Source organism: Papio anubis, chromosome 3, assembly GCF_008728515.1.
Source record: "Papio anubis isolate 15944 chromosome 3, Panubis1.0, whole genome shotgun sequence".
NCBI classification, from domain to species: Eukaryota; Metazoa; Chordata; class Mammalia; order Primates; family Cercopithecidae; genus Papio; species Papio anubis.
The window spans coordinates 128,515,244-128,535,483 of record NC_044978.1 but is presented as its reverse complement, the minus strand read 5'-3'; the positions used below and the strand labels follow the sequence as shown (position 1 = coordinate 128,535,483).

General features: G+C 41.5%; 1 protein-coding gene across 1 annotated transcript in view; it reads right to left on the bottom strand.

Annotated features, from left to right (window-relative positions):
• Nucleotides 1-5,676, bottom strand: part of CDS1 (CDP-diacylglycerol synthase 1) — a 73,741-nt gene extending 68,065 nt beyond the window's left edge. Inside the window, exon 1 of the mRNA XM_009206810.4 lies at nucleotides 5,080-5,676. Coding sequence (XP_009205074.1) covers nucleotides 5,080-5,196 — 117 coding nt within the window. The 5' untranslated portion in view covers nucleotides 5,197-5,676. The remainder of the gene's footprint in view (nucleotides 1-5,079) is intronic.
• Between the last annotated feature and the right edge of the window lie 14,564 nt (nucleotides 5,677-20,240).

The following is a 20,240-nucleotide window of genomic DNA, read 5'->3' as shown; positions in this document are numbered from 1 at the left end:
ACCGTTTTCCATACCCCTGTAATTTGCCTCCCCAACCAGTCAGCAGCACCCATTCTCTAACTGCTGCACACCAAACTCTCTTTTAAAAAGCCTAGCCTCCAAATTTTAAGGGAGGTTAATTTGAGTAATAAAACTCCGGCCTCCTGTTTAGCCAGTTCTGTGTGCATTAAACTATTTTTCTCTATTGCAATTCTCCTGTGTTGATAAACCAGTTCTATCTGGGCAGCAAGCAAGAAGAACCTGTGGGGTGGTTACATAAATCAAAGTTGTTCCAAAATTAAAAGTTTATTTGAAAATAATAATGTATTTATGAAAGAAGCTGCACACATCTCAAATGAAGGACAGAAGTTAAATGATCTCTGGATTGCTGTCCCCTCAACTTCACAAATCAAAATCTCTAAGTAGCAGCCCCATGCACAAACACACAGGGACAGGTACCTCACCTGAAAGCACACTATTCCACGTGTGCTCCCCTTGACTGGCCACAGCTTCAATGTGCACCCTCTTTTCTCCCACTTCAGGGTCTAGCAAGTGAAGGAAATCAGAATATTTCACCCCAAATTATACTTCTTTGACATATTTTGAGATGGCTGTTCTGAGGGCCTGCAAACAAATAGCCCTGCAAAGCCGTCTGTTGTGAGGGAGATTTGCATCTGTAGAGAAAATCTGCATTGATGCAACCTGGCCTTCTCTGAGGTTCTCTCTTGTCTGGATCTAGGAAAGATTAACTGAGAGTCTGACACCTTTAAAGGTCTGAAAGAAATATTCACCATCTATTCTCTCTGAGGGCTGCTCCCTATGAGGTTTCATCTACATGACAGGACCACCTTTGCCTCAAGATGGTATACGAGCTTCTGTGCCTCCTTCTGGGGTTCAGGTAATCACTCTGTCTCCCTCCTCCCATCCCACACATTAATAAATTTGTATGCCATTTCTCCGATTAATCTACCTGTTGTCAGTTTTTTCTGACAAGTCTTCAGAGGGCGGAGGGGAAGTTCTCCCTTGGTCTCTACGTAAGTCAGGTCTTAGCTCTTTCCCTTTCAATGCTCATTCCCACTCAACCCATCAGATCTTCACCAGCCCACTTCCCTGCCGAGCTGAATCTGTGGTCATTCACAGGACCTCTGGCACTCCCCAGGCCTAAGTCACTCCCATTGTTTTTCTTCTTCTCAGCTATTAAATGGGGATATTCCTAACACACAGTCACACAACACCAAATGCGACTGGAACACATTTGAACTGTCATTTTTGGGAAATGTGATAGGAAATGACCAAAAGGTAACTATTATAGTACTATACAGAATTATCAAACTCAGTGAAGATTCAACTGAACACAAACTTATTGTTTATAATTGTATATATACCAAACTATATATAAATATATACAAATATATACGAACTGAGTTAAACCAAGTTGTTTCTAAGATCCCTTGAAGCTCATTGGTTCTGAGTTCCTACCTTACTAACTAAAGGCATCGAACACTTGATCTTCTCCTTTCTGCTTTTCAAAATGTTCCTGTATCCACCCTTCATTCCGTCTTTCTTTTCTTAAGGAAGGGTCATGCATCCCTCTTTCCTTTCCTTGGATATCCCAATAATCCACAGTCTCTACCCCATGTTTGCTTTCTTTTTCCTAGGGCTTACCCATTGTCTTCAACATCTTTACTCATTTGACTTTCATACAAATATATATCTCCCCTCCTCTGAAAAGAAAAATCTTCATTAATCCTCTTGTCTCTCTAGCTGCCATCCTGTATTCCTTTCACTGCCACTTTATAATAATAACTACCAACATTTCACTTCTCAATTTCCTCAACCTAAACCTGCTTCTACTTAGACCTTTTGCTAAACTCCATGTTCTGTCTCAGCCCTTATTCTTAAGTACTACTGATGATGTCCTCTAAGCCAGGGGTGCCGAACCCCCAGGCCACAGATCAGTACCGGCCTGTTAGGTGCTGGACCTGTTGGGAACCCGGCTGCACAGCAGGAGGTGGGTGGCCTGTGAGCGAAGCTTCCTCTGTATTTACAGCCACACCCCATCACTCAAATTACCACCTGAGCGCTGCCTCCTGTCAGATCAACAGCAGCATTAGATCCTCACAGAAGCCTGAACCCTGTTGTGAACTGCACATGCAAGGAATCTAGGCTGCATGCTCCTTATGAGAATCTAATGCCTGCTGATCTGTCACTGTCTCCCATCAACCCCAGGTGGGACTGTATAGTTGCAGGATAACAAGCTCAGGGCTCCCACAGATTCTATATTATGGCTAGTTGTATAATTATTTCATTATATATTACAATGCAATAATAATAGAAATAAAGTGCACAATAAATGTAATGTATTTGAATCATCCTGAAATCATCCCCCCGAACCCATCCGTGAAAAAGTGTCTTCCACAAAACTGATCCCTGGTGCCAAAAAGGTTAGGGACCACTGCTCTAAGCAATGCCTCCTCCTTTTGCTCTCAGGACCTTCATTATCTCTTCCTCTGTATCTCCAACCCTCTGCCTAGAATGCTGATTCAAGAAAAAACCCAACATGTCCTTTGCCTAGAACACCCAACCCAAATCCTTGTAAACCTGGTGAGTCCCAGGAATCTTTTCACTTCCAGTTCAATCCTCACCTACTGTTTAGAGCTTTTCCGGCAGTCTCCAGGTAGAGGCCATGCCCTCTATGCTAACAATGAACCTTGTACAGACTTCTAATAAATCTAACTCATATATGTCTCCTGCAGGGTGCCTTGAAGGGGTCCCTTGTCATTTTTCAAGTACCACTCCAAAATTTAACACTTGGGAACATTCCCCTGCAGGTAAGAAGTATTTTTTTCACTTGCTAATTATCTGGAGTACAGAGCCTTCCCTCAGCACAAGTCACCAGTCCGAACAAAGGGAGTGTCATGTTAATAATAACACCATTATTAAAAGACTACAAAATGGCAATGCATGGGAGTGTATTATAATAGCAGAATATAATGTACCTCCTTCACTTCTTTCACTAATTCCCCAAGAGTTTTGCCTTTACTGCAACAGAACAGAGAAGGCCCTTAATGAGTTTGAATTGACCAACTATTAACCAGCCTCCAGTGTGCAAACTGATTTTAAAATAGCCCTTGACCTGGAAATATAGGTGTATTCAAATACACACCCTGATAAGAAAGGACAGACAGGGATAGAGTTCAACATCTATAAGCTTGCCAAGTCAAAAGTTCCTTGTGATAAACTCTAAAAGTAGAGCAGTATTTTAGATACGGTTTGAATATGTTCATCCTTGTCTAAGAAATCTTGACAAAACAGGTTACATATAGCAAAGTCTACTTTCAGAAAACAAAATCCAGCTGGACATGTGTTAATGAAAACCAACAGTACTGCACTGATAAATAAATAAATATGCAGCGAGGCAACCCAGTCACAGATAGCTAGAGACAACAGTTCTAATGAGTCAAATCACACCACAGAAGTAGTTTCCATTCCATTTTAAATACATTATGGTGTAAAAAAAAAAAAAAAACCTTAATTCCAAAGGTATTTTATGCATGGCTTCCTGAACATCTTTTATCTTAATAAAAGGTTGTTAGTTTTGTCGAGTTAAGGGAGTCAACATAGAGAAACTGGTATTTCCTTGATACTAAACTATACCGGTGCTAAAAACAAAACAAAAAACAAATCCCAATCTAATTAATTCCATTTTGGGTCTAGTTTCCAAGGCAGTTTTCACAAAGACTATTCTCAGCTCACTGTTTCTAGTTTTGTAACTTCAACCTTCAGTAGCTGGAAATTGTTATATTTTGGGTAATTCCTTGACACATATGTTCTATTACAGACTCATTTTATTCTACTAACTATCAAGGGTAAGGGGAAAAAAGTGTCACTCCATTGATTCTAAAGTTTTAGTTTCTAAGAATCACGTTTGTGTTTATTTCACGGTATCATGTGATATGTTCCTATTAGGGCTTTGTAATTTGGGTTACATCAATTTCATCAACATCAACTTTCAGGTGGAATCCTTCCCAAATCAGAACTGCCAGCCAGTCTCAGCAACCACATAAATCAGAAGAAAAGGAATCAGGAAACAGATTCTAGTTTCAAGAGGCACGAACTTGACCTTGGGCGATTCACCTCACTTCTGTAATTCAAATGGCAACGCCTGCTTCCAAAGTATGCTTCCAGAAACAGTTTACGTGTTTTGGGTTTCTCAAATAAAATGGAATTTTCTAAACAGATGGTTTGATACAACAATCTATTCTCTGGCCCAATTTCCCAAACCATCCAGTCCATAAGGTCATAAAACTGCATTTCTTCACAAGTTCTTACTTGCACCACTGTATTACCAAACACGCCCAAACTCCTTTTCTAGCTCTAAACAGATGGTAATATCACATGTACTTATTCTTAAATGTGAAAGAAGAGTAATCTATAGAAAAGGGAGTGAAAAGTCTTCATGAATTAACGTGTCGGGTTAAATGAAATCTACTGGTAGACAGAAGAATTGCACTGTCTGCCGTGTACTCAAAAGAAGCTGGAAGATTACTATAATGTCACGTGCATGATACTCTCAAACCTCCAAAATCTATCATACTGACAAAGGACGGAGAAAATAAAAGTGCAGATGGGATAGCGCGAGAAGCCAAGCCTCCCGCGTCAGGATCCAATGAAATGATAGAGCCGGTGGCACGTCTCTATAGAGTCCTTACTAACTTTGTTCCCTCTACTGAGAAGAGGGGTGAGGTGGCAGCTACTAACTGCAGCCTCTAGGAGGGCAGGTTCCATTCTGATTCCAGCGTCGGCCCCAGATCCTGAAGAAAGGACCGGAAGGGGATGAAACTAAACTGTAAGCCGCGTTGAGTAACCCATTTATCTCAGGCAGCGGCCGCGGTCATCCTGGGAACCGCACCGCCACTGGGATCCCGGGTCCCGATCCTCTCTGGGAAAGGAGGAAGCAGTGCCAGGCAGGGAGGAAGGTGCACGAGCAGCCTGCAGCCTCACCTGACGCTCGACGGGCCCCACCCTTGCTCTCAGGTGTCCCGCTTCCAACCAGGACCCAGCCAGGGCGCGGCGTCTGCCTCTCGCGGCTCCACTTACTTTGTCGCTGGTGCTCTCGGTTTCGTGGTCGCCGCCGGCCGCCTCTCCCTCACGGGGTGGCGGCGACACCGCTTCCCCGGGGCCGGGGCAGCTTCCCCGGTACCTCAGCTCCAACATCTTCCGCTCCCGCGCTGCCGTGGTGGCCTCCTCAAGCACCCCGAAACCCGAGCTGCGCGCGGGGTTCTGCAGGCGGGGCGCCCCGCCACCTCGCAGCCGCGCCCTGGAGTCCCGCGGAGCCGCAGCCACTAACGCGGCCCCACCATAGAGCGGCCGCCGCGCCGGTCACCTCCAAAACGGCATCAACGAGAGAGCGCTCGAGGCCGCCTGCAGCGAGCGCGGCTCCGGCGGAGGTCCCGGGCAGGCTCGGGGAGCCAGGCGCTAGCCGAGAAGGCGGAGACGCGGCCTCCGGTTGCCAGGTGCGCGTCTCCACGCAGAGGCCCAGGTGGGAGGAGGAGAAGGGGCGGGGAGAAAAGGAGGACACTTGACCCGCTTTAGCGCTGCGCTGGGCTCCCGCTGCCGCGCCAGCCCCTCCCGCCCAGCCCCCAGGAGCCGGACTCGGAGCCGGACGCGGAGCCGGCGGGTCCCAGCCCCGCACACTTCTCCCTGCCCCGCACACTTCTCCCTGCCCAGGCCTCCCGCACCGGGTCTCGCGCCGTAAGCCCCGCCCCTCTGCGCTGCACTGCGGTTCCCACAGCCCCGCCTCCCCGCGAGGTGACGTCACGATCCCGGCCCGCGGCCCCGCCCCCGCCTCTGCGTGCTGGCCGGTGGGGCCTGAGATAAGGTGGGAGCGGCGGGGCGGGAGGAGGCTGGAGGAGCTGGGAGGCGGAGGCGGAGGCGGAGGCGGAGGCGGAGGCGGAGGCGGAGGCGGAGGCGGGGCCAGTGCGGGCTGGAAGTGAGCGGTGAAAACTTGCAGACTTGTCCCTGGGCCGCTGCGAGGACTGGAGGAGCTACTCAAAGACGCCCGCTAAATGTTGACAGCACTCAACACTGCTCCTTCAAACGCCACCCCGACCATGTCAGCTCGACAACGCGCGGCGGGTCGGAGGCTCACCGGACCAGAAACTTGTCTGGCAGGACCGACTGGTTGGCCCCGCGGCATTCCCGCCCAGTGTCATCACCTTGAAAACAGGAGATGCTTTTGCCTCGCTGGGCGTCCAGAGGTGCGTCGGCCAACAGTTCTAATCACAACCGCAGCGCCATCTCCCAGAAACTCGGTACTGAATCTTACAAAGGTCACCACCTAGGATCCCAACACAGTGTGAGATGCTGTGGGGCGCAGTTGCCCTCCAGCTAGTCTCTGAGCAGTGGTGGACCTTGGGCTGCCAAAGAGGGAACAGGAGGGCAAAAAATCTGCGTTAATTCTAGTCCTAATCCTGTTAGAAGGTGATTAGTTTTCTTGACATGTATCCGCCACCTGGTCATTACTGACAAGCTAACAAATGAAAAAAAAAAAAAAAAGAGCAAAGAAAAAAGGTGGGCCTTCACACAGGGCAAGGTTCAGGAAAGCACCCTTATACAAAGAGATCAACTATATAAATTCCTCAAGGTCATTACTGACACGGTAAAAGTAAGTAAGGTGTTGAAAATTTACTAACAAATGAGCAAACCCAAAAGTCAAAGTAGGATGCATTGAAAAGCAGAACACAAAGACATCATTTTACCTCACCAAACGGATCTTTGAAGCTGTGCGGTTAGTTTGGATTGCAACGTTTCCAAAAGGATGTCAAGAAACCCTAATTTGTTCCTTATGGGGAGGATAGCGGAAATGACAGAGAAGAGCTGAAAATAAGTCCCTACTGAACAGAGAACTATGGGGTGACTGCATTAATAAATTGTCCAATTGTTTGGAGGATCAGAAATGAAGGACTGCTTGATAGTGAAGAAGATAATCAAAATAATGACTGAAGAAGCTAGTGAAGCCAGTAGTAGGGTTTCCCTCTCTGGCTACCACCCTACTCTGCAAAAAGGATTAGAAGTGCTCCATTCTAACTCTCTGGAAGTCAAGAAGCCTGAGTTCTAGTGCTGCCAATGCCACTAATTGCATGGCCTGGTAAGTTATTAAGCCTCAGTGTCCTCAGCTATAAACGGATAGTAAGGATGGCTTCTGTGGTCCCTTTTAGCTTTTAGACGATCAGAATCCAGCCTTTGGTTTTCCCCATAGCCCAAGAAAAGGAGACCTAGTACACAAGGTACCTGAACAACTTCCTGTTTCCCCTTTCCCTAGTCCACTCATGGCCTCTTTGACTTTTTCCCTTTGCTGCAGGAGGAAAAAAGAGAGTGAGAGGGGTGACAAAGGGGAGCAGCAGAGGACAGTAGTGCATGACAGAAGAAACAGTATTCCCCAACCCAGGAAAAGTGGGACCAATGCAAAGACCGCCAAAATAGAATGTGAGGTTCTACTTACCTCACCTTTCTTAAGCTCTGCTCCTTCTTGTATTGTAGCTAAGACAGCAATTTCTTTCAATCTTCTTCATTATAGTTATTACCACTAGTTGAGTGAACAGACTGAGCCCAGACAGCAGGAACCGGCTTATTCATCTTTACAGGTCTAGTTCTTTCCACAGTGCCAAACACCACCCTTCTATAGGTAACAATGTTTGCTGAAGAAGTGAATGAAGAAACGATGGGATGGCAAAGGTACAGCCTAACAAGGAAATATATACACTCATGTGTTGTTTAACAGTGGGGATACATTCTTAGAAATGCATCATTGTGCAACATTACAGGGTGTACTAAACCTAGATGGCATAGCCTACTGCACACCCAGGCTGCATGGTAAAGCCTATTGCTTAGACAACTCTACACAACAGTAAGTATTTGTGTATCTAAACATAGAAAAGGTACTATAAAAATATGGTGTTGTAATCTTATAGGCCACAGTGGTATGTGTGGTCCATTGTTGACCGAAACATTGTTATGCAACCCATGAATGTATAGTATTTATTGTTTCTTCATTTAAAGTCTGTTTTAGACTTACATAGGTACTCACTTTTCTTCATTTTCACTTTATATGAGAGAGAAGTTGATTTTAATACTTATTAAGAGGGATTGTAGTAATGAGTTTATTTAAGATACAGCGCAATATACTCAACCACAACTGGCTTCTGAAACTCTGTGTTCTCAGACTTTTTCAATGTCTTTTTTCTTATTCCTTTTTCTTTCTTTTTTATCTTTCATTTTCATTCAGGGAACTTTTGTGTTCTAAATTTATTGTATTTATGTTTGGTGACACAAAATCTGGCGTGTAATGGTTTCTAAGGCTTTACCTGTTAACTATTCTTGAATTTATCCTGCTGAAGGGCTTCATGGAAACCCTAAGCACGTGCATAGGCCTAATCACATAGTACAACCCAGCCAGCACTTCTTGGATTGATTTTATGATTTTCCAGCCAGGCGTGATGGCTCACATCTGTAATCACAGCACTTTGGGAGGCCGATGCATGAATATCTCTTGAGCCCAGAAGTTCAAGACCAGCCTGGGCAACATATAGAGACCCCATCTCTACACAAAAATTTAAAAATTAGCTGGGCATGGTGGTGTGTGCCTGTACTCCCAGCTACTTAGGAAGCTGAGGCAGGAGGACTGCTTGGGCCTGGGAGTTCGAGGCTGCTGTGACCCCTATTCACTCTACTGCACTCTAGCCTAGGTGACAGAGTGAGACCCTGTCTCAAAAAAATATATAAAAATTAAAAATTAAAAAAATAAAAAATTTTCAACTTCTAATGAGGAATTTGCTAGAGAGATTAGAGAGTGCTAACATTATTGTTTATATGGTTTTTATTTTAGATTACTGTTTACCTTCTCTTTTGCTGGAAGTAATAAGAGCATAAGATGCAGAGACGTTGCCTGAAGTAGTGAGAGTAGGAGATGAAGCAATTTGTTACTACTCTTCCCTGAATGTCCTCAGAATGTTCCCAGACTGATAAACATGCCCTTCTGGGGTGGGAATGTGAATCTGAGCTGCTTTTCACATCAGAGGCTCAAAGGTGCCCTGTTGGAATGTCCCCAGCTTGCCAGGGGCGGAAGAAATCTTCCTCAGCCAAGCGTTTCCAGTTGCTTAGCTACCCAAGTTACAGCTTTTGTCGCTTGACCTATCTTTCTCTGTTGCCCTCTGTCAGCTTTGTTTATAAGTTGGAGGTAGGAATTTCTGATTTAGGCCACCAGAGAAACATTTTATGGGAAAATCTTGAAGTATAACTTATATTTACATTTTTATTTTTAATGGAACTGCATAGGAAAACAATGGTGTACTATCAAGTATTGTAGTGACAGAGTATCAGATGAGAGAGTGCTATGGTGTAGTTAGAAGTATGGGGTTTATATACCAAGAACCTGGGTTTGAATCATAGCTTGAAGCTAGCTTGAATCATAGCTTGAATCTAGCTGTGACCTAATTTGCTTTAAGCAACATTTTCATCATACACAGCTGAAGCTGTATCCTGACATGTCCATTCAAAGCTTAAGTAATAATTCTTTACATAACACTTTACAAAGCACTTTCACATACATTATTTCATTTGTTCTACTCAACAATCTGTAAGCTAGGCATAACAAATATTACTCCTGTTTTATAAGAAAAAAAATCTGAGGTTCAGATGTAAAAGGTTAGAAAGGAAATTTGGGATTGAAAGCTAAGTTTTTATACTTCAAATTCTGCCTGGTTCATAATGTAGTACAAATATATAGCAGCAGAAACAAGCAACTTCTAAAGTTGGGGTGGGGGATAGTTTGTTATAACAGGCACATAAATTCTGAAGCTAGCCTGAGTTCAAATCCCAGCTCTGCCACCTACTGGCCTTAGGCAATTAGCTTCAGTGTCCTCATGTGCAAAATGAGGATAAGGTAATATTTTCCTCCTAAGATTCTTATGAAGACTAAATTGGTTAATATATGTAAAATACTTAGAATAGTGTCTGGCCGTCGTGAAGCACTACGCAAGTGTTACCTATTATTATCATTCATATTGTTGAAAGCTACGTTTCTTGAGGAGAACAATATTTGACTTCTAAACTCACTAAACTGCAACACCCCAGAGGACTGTGAAGAAGTAAGAATATGCTGATATTGCTTTGGTGAGGTAGGTACAAATTATGAAATAGGGTAGGGAGATTTTGCAAACAAGTACAAAGAAATCAGCCCACCCAACAGTTAAACCAATTAGTTAATTTGTGCCTTATCCTTCTGAGGCAGTACAATTAATGAATTTGGCTTTCCCCATTATTAACTGAAATCAATTGCTACTCATCTACCTTGTATATAATATGATGACTGTGGAATTCCTCCCATTTCTAGGTTCTTCGCTGAATCCTAGTAGCTCTAAGCAAATTACATTTGTTGATTTAATTTCTTTGTAAAGTAGGCAACATATTCTATAATTTTATAAACTGTGCCTTTAAAATGGGTGTATGTGAGCTTTTTATACTGCATGGTTCAAGTATTCTGTTATTGTTGAATATGGCTATATATATATATATATATATATATAGAGAGAGAGAGAGAGAGAGAGAGGATATCATTTGGAGAAGTGGAAGAGATTGGTAACTGTCTTTAGAAGGGCCGGATCACTGATTTGCTTCAAACTATATCAGTTATCCCTCTTCAACAAATTGCAGAAATCCAGAGGTATCAGTTAAAGTATGTGGCAAAAAACACTGCTTCTGGTTGAGTTGGGCAGACAAGGAACTTATTGAAAGGATGTTAAGAAGTTCACAGAACTCTTGGAAGAACTGAAGAACCCAGCATAGAAAACTGGGAGAAACAAAGGATTTCAAGCAACAGCCAGGATTACAGTCAAAATTATTCCTAACACCTCAATTGAGGCCACCATTGCTAGATCCACTGGAACAGGATATGACAGCTTGCTCTGCCACTGAGGTAGGCACCAGTCACTGGATGCCAGAGTTGCAATTTCTAATCCTTTCTTACTTATGTTTTTTCCATCACAAACTCTTTTTTTATTATTAATAATAGTTTAATAGGAGGAATCATATTCTTGTAAAATGCAATAATAGCCTAAGATCTCTGTGAAAAGAGCCTTACTAATCAGATAAATAAAAGCTTCAGTTTATATATTTTAGAAGAAATAAACATTATACTTCTCTTCTAAGACATCCTACTTATTTATGTTTTAACTCCTCTAAAATCACAGTGCGTCTTACAGTTGGTGAAATAAGAAAACATTGGGTCATAGTTTTATTGGCCATTTTATTTTTCTTCACAGTACATAAAATAATGGTGCATTTAAATCATACATTTATAATGATTTAACTGAGTCTAGGAAGTACAACACTTTAAAAATTATTGTTAGGAAGATCACATATCTTGGATTTTTCCAGATAGTCCCAATTACATGTACGTTTTTCTTTCAATGAAAAGTATTTATTAAATATGTAATTATATATATATTTTATTTTGAAAACCTTTTCACATCTGTATATTCTCATAGCAAAAAAAGAATTTCCCAGACTATATGAGGCCTCATTTTTAGTTTGAAAAATATAGTCAGTAATAAGTTTTTAAAATTATTTCCCTAGTGAATGTATTTTATTCCTGCAAATTACAAAAGACTTTTAAAGTTTCCATACTTCTGGTAATACCTATTGTTTGTTGCAATTGTCTCTTTTCTCATAGTTTGATTTAGTAAAAAATAATTTTGTCATATTTTCAGAAATGTCATTGATTTTCCCCCCAAATTATACTAATATCCCTAATGATTATGGAGATTAATTTCCCCTAAACAACAATAATTTATACATTTGATCAATTTGCATTTGATGCATTTTTATACATTTAACTGGGAGGAGTTGATGAATGGGAGTGGTGAAGACTGTGGCCTCCAGACCGTTGGGAAAATCCTAGAACAGGAAATCTGTTTGAGTGTCTTTGAGTGGACTAGGACTGGTTGTTAACCTAAGATGCTTAAGAAAGACCTAATACAGCAGTGGCATTCTTTTGCTTTATGTTTTTGTTAACAAACCTGGCTTCAGCAACATACCGTGCAGAGTGTAAGTTCTGTACTATTGCTTTTAGAGAACAAATGCCACAATGATTTACTTCATTTAGGTTTTGCCAAGTTATTTCCAGAATGTTCGAGGAAGAGATTAATGGTAGAATGAAAACATCTTATGCAAGGACACTTTGAGATTTCATAAGGCAAAGCTTTGCATTACCTACTTACTTGCTTACATTACTTACTTGCAAAGCAAATTTAGACAAATTTGGTGATCTTGTTAAGAGAATAAGTGAACAGTATCAATCTGTATATATGTAGATTAAACAAATTTTTCAGAACTATGGAATCCTTGACAAATATTTATTCATTTGTATTGTTTTTTCTTTTCTTTTCTTTTCTTTTTTTTTTTTTGAGACAGAGTGTCACTTTGTCACCCAGGCTGGAGTGCAGTGGTGCAATCATAGCTCACTGCGACTGCAAACTCCTGGGATTAAGGGATCCTTCTGCCCAAGCCACCCTAGTAGCTAGGACTACAGGCAGGTAACACCATGCCAGGCTAACCTATTTATTTATTTGTAGACAGTCTTGCTATGTTGCTCAGGCTGGTCTTGAACTCCTGGTCTCAAGTGATCTTCCTGCCTTGGCCTCTCAAGGCACCAGGATTACAAGCTTGAGCCATCACCCCAACCCTGACAAATATTTAAAAAGCGATTCATAAATATTCCAAAACACCAAGAACACATATTATTGTTAACATAGTAGTGTTGGGAAAAGTTGATTTGGAAATGAGCAAAAGAAATTTCTGGCTATTCTTACAGTGGGCCTTAAGCATGCCTAGTGGGCTTGCTAGGCACTATTTGATTTCATAGGGGGATGCACCAATTTTTTTAAAGACGGGGTCTCACTATGTTGTTCAAGCTGTGGTACAGTGGCTGTTCACAGGCTCAGTCATAGTGCACTACAGCCTTGAACTCCTCTTGGACTCAAGTGATCTTCCCACCCCAGCTTCTGGAGTAGCTGGACCGCAGGTGCACACTACCATGCCCAGCCGGGGGTGCACCTTTGATTGTCTTTGATCAAATAGGCTATTTCGCAACTCTGTTGTAATAAAAAAAAGTGCTTTCTGGAAAACTGATAACCATGTTCTTGTTCATGGCAATGTAAGTGAATTTTGTCTGATAGAGAATATAAATCATTTTAAGTCAAAACCCATTTGAACTAATTTTTAATATATCTCTAGTTCTCTCATTTGTAAATGCATTAAATAAAATCTTTGATATGTGTTCATTTTATATTTGTATAAGATTTGTGATTTTTGCACTTTTGGAAATGATACTTTAGCTATAGTAATAATGCGTGTTTGTTTTTATTCAATAAATATTCATCTACATACGTAACAAATATTTATTGAGTACCTACAATGTCAGTGCTAGGCACTATATAGCATATATATACATGTGTATATACACAAATGATACATAAATACACACTAGAGTTAAAAAGTTAAACAATACAGTATTATCTAGAACATATAACAACATAAAGTTGATTTTCCATCTTTCTGGAAACACTTCTTTCCCTAGAAATAACCACTGTTGTTAACTGTTTGCCAGAGTTTCTTGCAGATCTGTTTCTTATGTAAGTATATATGCACATGTATATATTCTACATAATGTTCTGTGACATAATTTTTTATTTAATGTTATGCCTTAAAACTTTGTGTTTATAAGTATGTTCTAATTATTTAAAATCATTATATATATGCATGGTGTTACTGTACCATATTTTATTTAGCCATTTGTACAACAGACATTTAGGGATTTCCCCGATTTTGTAATTATTAAAATAACACTGCAGTAAACATCCTTGAACATATATTTATGAAACATGTGCAATTCTATAGATACCTAAACATGGAGCAATAGATCAAAGAATATGTGCATTCAGTGCTTGGATAAATTCTACAGGATTTCCCTCCCAGATGGCTGTACCAATTGTTATATGTTGATTAACTCAGATTCCTATTATAATGCCTCTGAGGATGATGTGGGGGTGGAGATAGAAATATGTTAGATAGAATAGGTTGTGCCACTAACTTGTCTAACTGGTGTGTGGGCTTGTCCTTTCTTTAATTCTAACACCAACTGCGAGAATTGCTTGTTTTAGAACTTCCACTCGAGAAAGCTGAGGCCAAATGCAGGAAATTGCAGTTTTCGCAGTTTTCTTTCATTTCCCCTCACCCGCCTACTCTGCTATCACACGGAGATCCAAGTTACATCAGATCCTTCTCCTCTCCCAGCTCCATTACTTACCAACAGCCATCTCAGGCAGGCTGGGTTTTACTTTGTGTCTTCCTCCATTCAGGGTGCGGTAACAAAGTAACATAAACGGGGTGGCTTAAACCATGTATGCTTATTTCTCACAGTTCTGCAGGCTGGGAAATCTGAGGTCAATGTCCTGGCAGATCTAGTGTCTGGTGAGGGCCCTCTTCCTGGTTTGCAGATAGCTGTCTTCTCATTGTACCCTTACAGGATGGAGAACAGAGAAATAGAGAGACAGAAAGAGAGAGATAGAGAGAGAGAATGAGAAAGAGAGCATGCTCATGTCTGTTCTTCTAAGGGCACTCATCCTATCATGAGGACTGCACTCCAATAAACTGATTTTCTCCCAACGGCCCCATCTCCAAATACAATCACACTGGGAATTTTAGGGTTTCAATATGTGAATTTGGAGGTGACGCATTTAGTCCATAGTACTTTGTTTTAGAGTTTTTTCTCCAGACGTGAGTCTGACAGCACATACCCCTGCTGATGTGGAGAAAGAGTGGTAGACAGTTGTGGCCCCATACTTTGAAACCAAGGATGCAGCCCTGATGAATCACCTTTGAAGTCATTCTTTCCTTTTCTTGAAGAATAGTTCCTGTTTGCAGTCAAATCGCTCTATTGTAACTGTCCTGTAGAATTTAAGTCCGACAGCCTTTCTTCATTTTGTCCTGTCTCCATCTCCTTCAGTTCAAACTGGTAGTATTTCTGCTAATATAATTCTATAATCTTTTTTATCAAGTGATAGTCTAGCCACACTCTTGGTGTCCTCTTCCAAACGTGCCTTCACATATTTTGCAATACGGACAGGCTGAAAATTTTCCAAATCTTTAAGCTCTGGTTCCTTTTTGCATAACAATTTCTTCTTCAATTCATTTCTCACTTCTTGCATTTTACTAAGCAAGAGGAACCAAGACACGCCTGTAGCACTTGGCTTAGAAATCTGCATAGCTAAATGTCCAGTTTAATCGCTTGCAAGTTCTGCCTTTCACAAAACACTAGGACACAACTCAGACAAGTTCTTTGTCATTTGGTGACAAGAATCACCTTTCCTCCTGTTTCCAATAACTTAAGTTCCTCTTTCCATCTGAGATCTCCTTTAACACCTATATTTCTGTCAACAGTCCCTTCATGACCGTCTAGGATTTTTTTCTAGCATGCACCTCAAAACTCTTCTGACCTCTACCTGGTACCCAGTTTTAAAGCCTCTTCCACATTTTCAAGTATAGTTTGCAACACCCCATTCTATATACCAAAATCTGTATTAATTAGCTTGGGCTGCCATCACAAAATACATAGACCGATGGCATAAACAACAGAAACTTATTTTCTCACAGTTCTGAGGCTGAAAGTCAAGATCACAGTACCGGCATGACTGGTTTCTGTTGAGGGCCCTCTTCCGGGCTTGCAGACTGTTGCCTTCTTGCTATGTCCTCACACGGTGAAGTGAAAAGGAGAGCTATCCGGTGACTTTTCTTATAAGGACACTAATCCTATCAGATCATGGCCTTACCCTTATGACCACATGTAACTACAATTACTTGTCATTACAGAACAGAATATTTAAGAGGCTACAAGAAGTGGAATCAACATATATTGCTGAACAGCTGCATGTGGGAAAGAGGTAGGGGGGCGGTGGTGAGGAATTAAGAACCATAGGCACGTTTTAGACTTGTGTGGCCGGGTGGTGTCGTTCCTGGAGACTGGGACTACAGGAGGAGAAGCAGGGTTGAAGGAAGATGGAAGAGAAAAAATGAGGTGCCTAGTAAGTATTAGGCACTATTGGTCATTTTACATATGATATATTTAATCCCTACCACAGACATGTAAGGTTAATCTACTGATCATTTAGATGAGGACAAGGAGAGAGTCACTTCCCCAAGTTCAAACGAGAATCAAGAATCAGTACAGAAGTTACATCTGCCGCCGAGACCCTGCCCTCTCTGCTCCGCCCACTGGCTGGCTCTATGTCCATGCTCACACATGGATACTTCCAGGAGGCTGTGACACATCTCGGGCAGGTGGCAGCAGGAAGCCGAACTTGCTAGTTTTAAGAGCTGGAGATACTTACTTGCAAACCATTAGTATAAAGACAGTTATAGAAGAAGTGGTCAGAATAAGAAAGTAAGATAATTTCTTCATAATAAGCCAAAATGTAAGGGCCTCAATCATATCCTATCTCATATCAAAAGCATCAGGATATTTTCCGCATTCTATGAAGCACTTTGATCAGTTATAAGTGGCAGTTCAAATTTGGGCAATAAGCTAATTGATAATTTCCTACCAGATGGCTGCATTGGGTGTTTTATAAAGAGTAGCTGGAAATGTAGGATTACCTGTGAATTCCCAACTGTTTTCTGAACACAGTAGCTTCACTTATTCAGAGATGTAAAGATAGGTATTTCAAAATTTATTTTTGCAACTCTCATAATTATTATTAAATATTGTTTTTATTCATAATGTTTAATAGTTTAATCTCTTTCACATTTTAGGAACTATTTCATGCATATTGTTTAAATGCATCATAGTTGAATAACCAAGTATCCTAACGTGGAACCTGGGATATTTATTCATTTCACAACTATTCATTGAATTTCTGTTCTGTGCCACATACTATTCTAGGTGTGGATCTATGACAGCTAACCTGACAGACAAAATCACTTACCCCTTGGAGCTTATATTCTTGGAAAGGTGGAGAGAGGAAAGACAGACAATAAACAAATGAATATATAAATTGTTAGCTGGTAGGTTCTATGGAGAAATATAAAACTGCTAGATGGGAAGGTAGGGGATTATGATGGGGTGGTAGGGTAAAATGGGGGAGGGCAGGGGTATTCTATTTTATTTAGAGTGGTTAGAGGAGACCTCACTTGTCAGGTGCAATTTGAGCCCCAGACTGAAGGAAGTGAAATAGTGAATCTCGTGAATAATCCAGGTAAAGAACAATCAAGGTAGAGAGAACAACTGCAAAGGCTCTGAGGCATGAGTTTGCTAAACATCATCTGGAATCAAAAAGGAGGTCAGCGTAGCAACAGCTGAATGAGTGAAAAGAAGATGATCAGGGGCTAGCCTGACTTGGAGCGTGTGTTGCTGGATCATGTAAGCCCTTGTAGAACTGATTAAGGACTTACACTCTGAATGAGATAAGCACCCAGAGATAGGAAGCCATCAGAAGGTTTTGGTTTGTTTTATTTTTTGTAGAGACAGGATCTCACTATGTTGCCCAGTCTGGTCTCAAACTCCTGGCCTAAAGTGATCCACCTTGGCCTCCCACAGTGCTGGGATTACAGGTGTGAGCCACTGCATCTGGCCCACTGGAAGATTTTAAGAAGAGGGATGGCATGATCACTTAAGTTGTGAAAGGATCGTCCTGGTGCCATGTGGAGCATTGACTGTAGGCGTTAAGATAGAATCAGAAAACCAGTTGGGAGGCTTCTGAGATGATGGTGGCTTGTGCCAGCTTGTAAATTAAGGAGGTAGTGAGAAAGCATCAAATTCTTTATGGTCTGAAGGTTGAGCCAACAGAATTTTCTTTTGGTTTGGAGGCAGGATGTGACAGAAAGACACCAGGGTTTTTGGTCTGAACACCCGGAAGGATGGGACGTCTGTTAGAGAGATGAAGACTATAGGGGCAGTGGGATGTAAGTTTGTGCGGTCTTAACCATGAGTCTACCTGTGAGCATGTAGTTGTTAAGAAGTATAGACTATGAAATTAAGTCTTTGTATCCAGAAAGTAGGGTCTGGCTGTGAAATCTCTGGGCTCCTCACATGGGCTTAGGAGAAGCAGGGGACACCTCAGTATCTACACAGCTGCAGTGGGCCCTACAAAGAATAATGTGCTCATATACTTGTAGAAAACTTCCAAGGGATGTGTGGATTCTGAGCCTCCCCCTTTTAAATTTCAACTGTGGCATTATATACATATAGTAAAGGTCACATATGTTAAGGGCAAAACTTGAATTTTTACATATGCATACACCCATGAAACCAGCATCCCAAATCAATGTTTAAAATATTTCCATTGCCCAGAAAAGTTCCCTCAATGCCTTTGCCAGTCTATACAGATTCCCCTCTTTCTGCAGAGGTAGCTACTATCCTAACTGCTGTCACCAAAGATTTCTTTACTTCTTGGACTTTATATAAACAGAATCATACAGTATGTGCTCATTTACATCTGATTTATTTTAATCATCTTATCTATGAGTTTCATCCACGTGATGTGTGTAGCAATAGTTCCTTTTACATATTTTATATTTTTCAATGATGTATAAATTGTATAAATAAACCAAAGTGTACTTATTCATCCTGGTGTAAATGGACATTGGCATTGTTTCCAGTTTGGGGATATTGTTCATAAAGCTACTGAAAGCATTCATAGAAGTGTCTTCTGGTGGACTTGCACTCATTTTTCTTGCATATATACCTATGAATGAAATTTGCTGAGTCATTCCCTCTCTTCTTTTTTTTTCTTTTTTTTTTTTTGGAGACAGAGTCTCGCTTTTGTTGCCCAGGCTGCAGTACAATGGCATGATATCTGCTCACCCCAACTTCTGCCTCTCGGGTTCAAGCGATTCTGCTGCCTCAGCCTCCCGAGTAGCTAGGATCACAGGTATGTGCCACCGCGCTCAGCTAATTTTGCATTTTTAATAGAGACGGGGTTTCGCCATGTTGGTCAGGCTGGTCTCGAACTCACGACCTCAGGTGATCCATCCACATCAGCATCCCAAAGTGCTGGGATTATAGGCATGAGCCACCGCACCCAACCGAGTCATTCGCTTTTAAAATGTTTGTAACTTGACGTCATTCTTATTCAAATGAAACCTGTATTTTTTTTAAAAAGTCCCCTATCAACCAGGACAAAACTCTGTACTTCAGCACTTTGTCACATCTCCTACAGACAAATCTACTCCTCAAAGAATTTTTAATAATAGGTGATTTAGTATTAATGTACACACTTTTATATAATTATTAATATCTACACTTTTATATTATAGGCCAGGCACCATGCCACATTCTTTGCTTGAGCTCATGTAATCATCAGAAGAACTCTTTGACGTACACACTATTATTTTCCCCATTTTACAAACAAGGAAATGGAGGCATTCAGTTGAGGGATTTGCTTGCTGTCTTGCAGGTGCTAAATGGTACAGCCAGGATTCAGCCAGGTCCCATTCTTACTGCAAGAGTTTGTGGGAAGTACTTTTGTTTTCTCCCACAGCTTACCTTCAGCTACCTGTTGCTACCATGTTCTCCTCAGCCTTGCCTTGCAGCATCTCCACCTCCCATCCTCCACCCACTTGACGCCATTTCTCTTCCTTTTTACACGGTACAATTCAGCGCATCCCAGCTGTCTCAGTTGTGCTTCTTACTCTTACTATTTCAAATATGCAAAAGCCTTTATCCTGAAGCTGACTATTCTCAGCAAGCAAAGATACCTCAATTACCAACCAACATCCACCTTCTTGAGAAGGGCAGATGGGGTGTTTGTATGGGAAAAGGGGAATACTTTGAAATAATATAAGTTGTGTTTTCCTGTCAGATGTGTCTTTGAAAAGATGTTTGTTTTGTTTTTGTTTTCAACCGTTTTCTTTTCACTTCTCTTTCCCTGGTGTGTGGTAGGTGGTCTAGTATTTTAGTGATTGATGGGACACGAAGGATGATAGAAGTAGATGTGGCAAAGATGACTCCAAGGCTTTGATCTCGGGGACTACTAGAGAATGACTCTGTTTGCCAACGGCAGGGAAATTGAAAAGAGCTGCTCATTCCTCCCAACCCCCAAAGGAATTAGCAGCTGTGGGAGCTGAGAATTTTTTCGGGACATGGAAGTTTGGAGAGGATAATGCAACACTGCAGTAAACACATTCAGGTCGTGGTAGTTGTGTGAGAC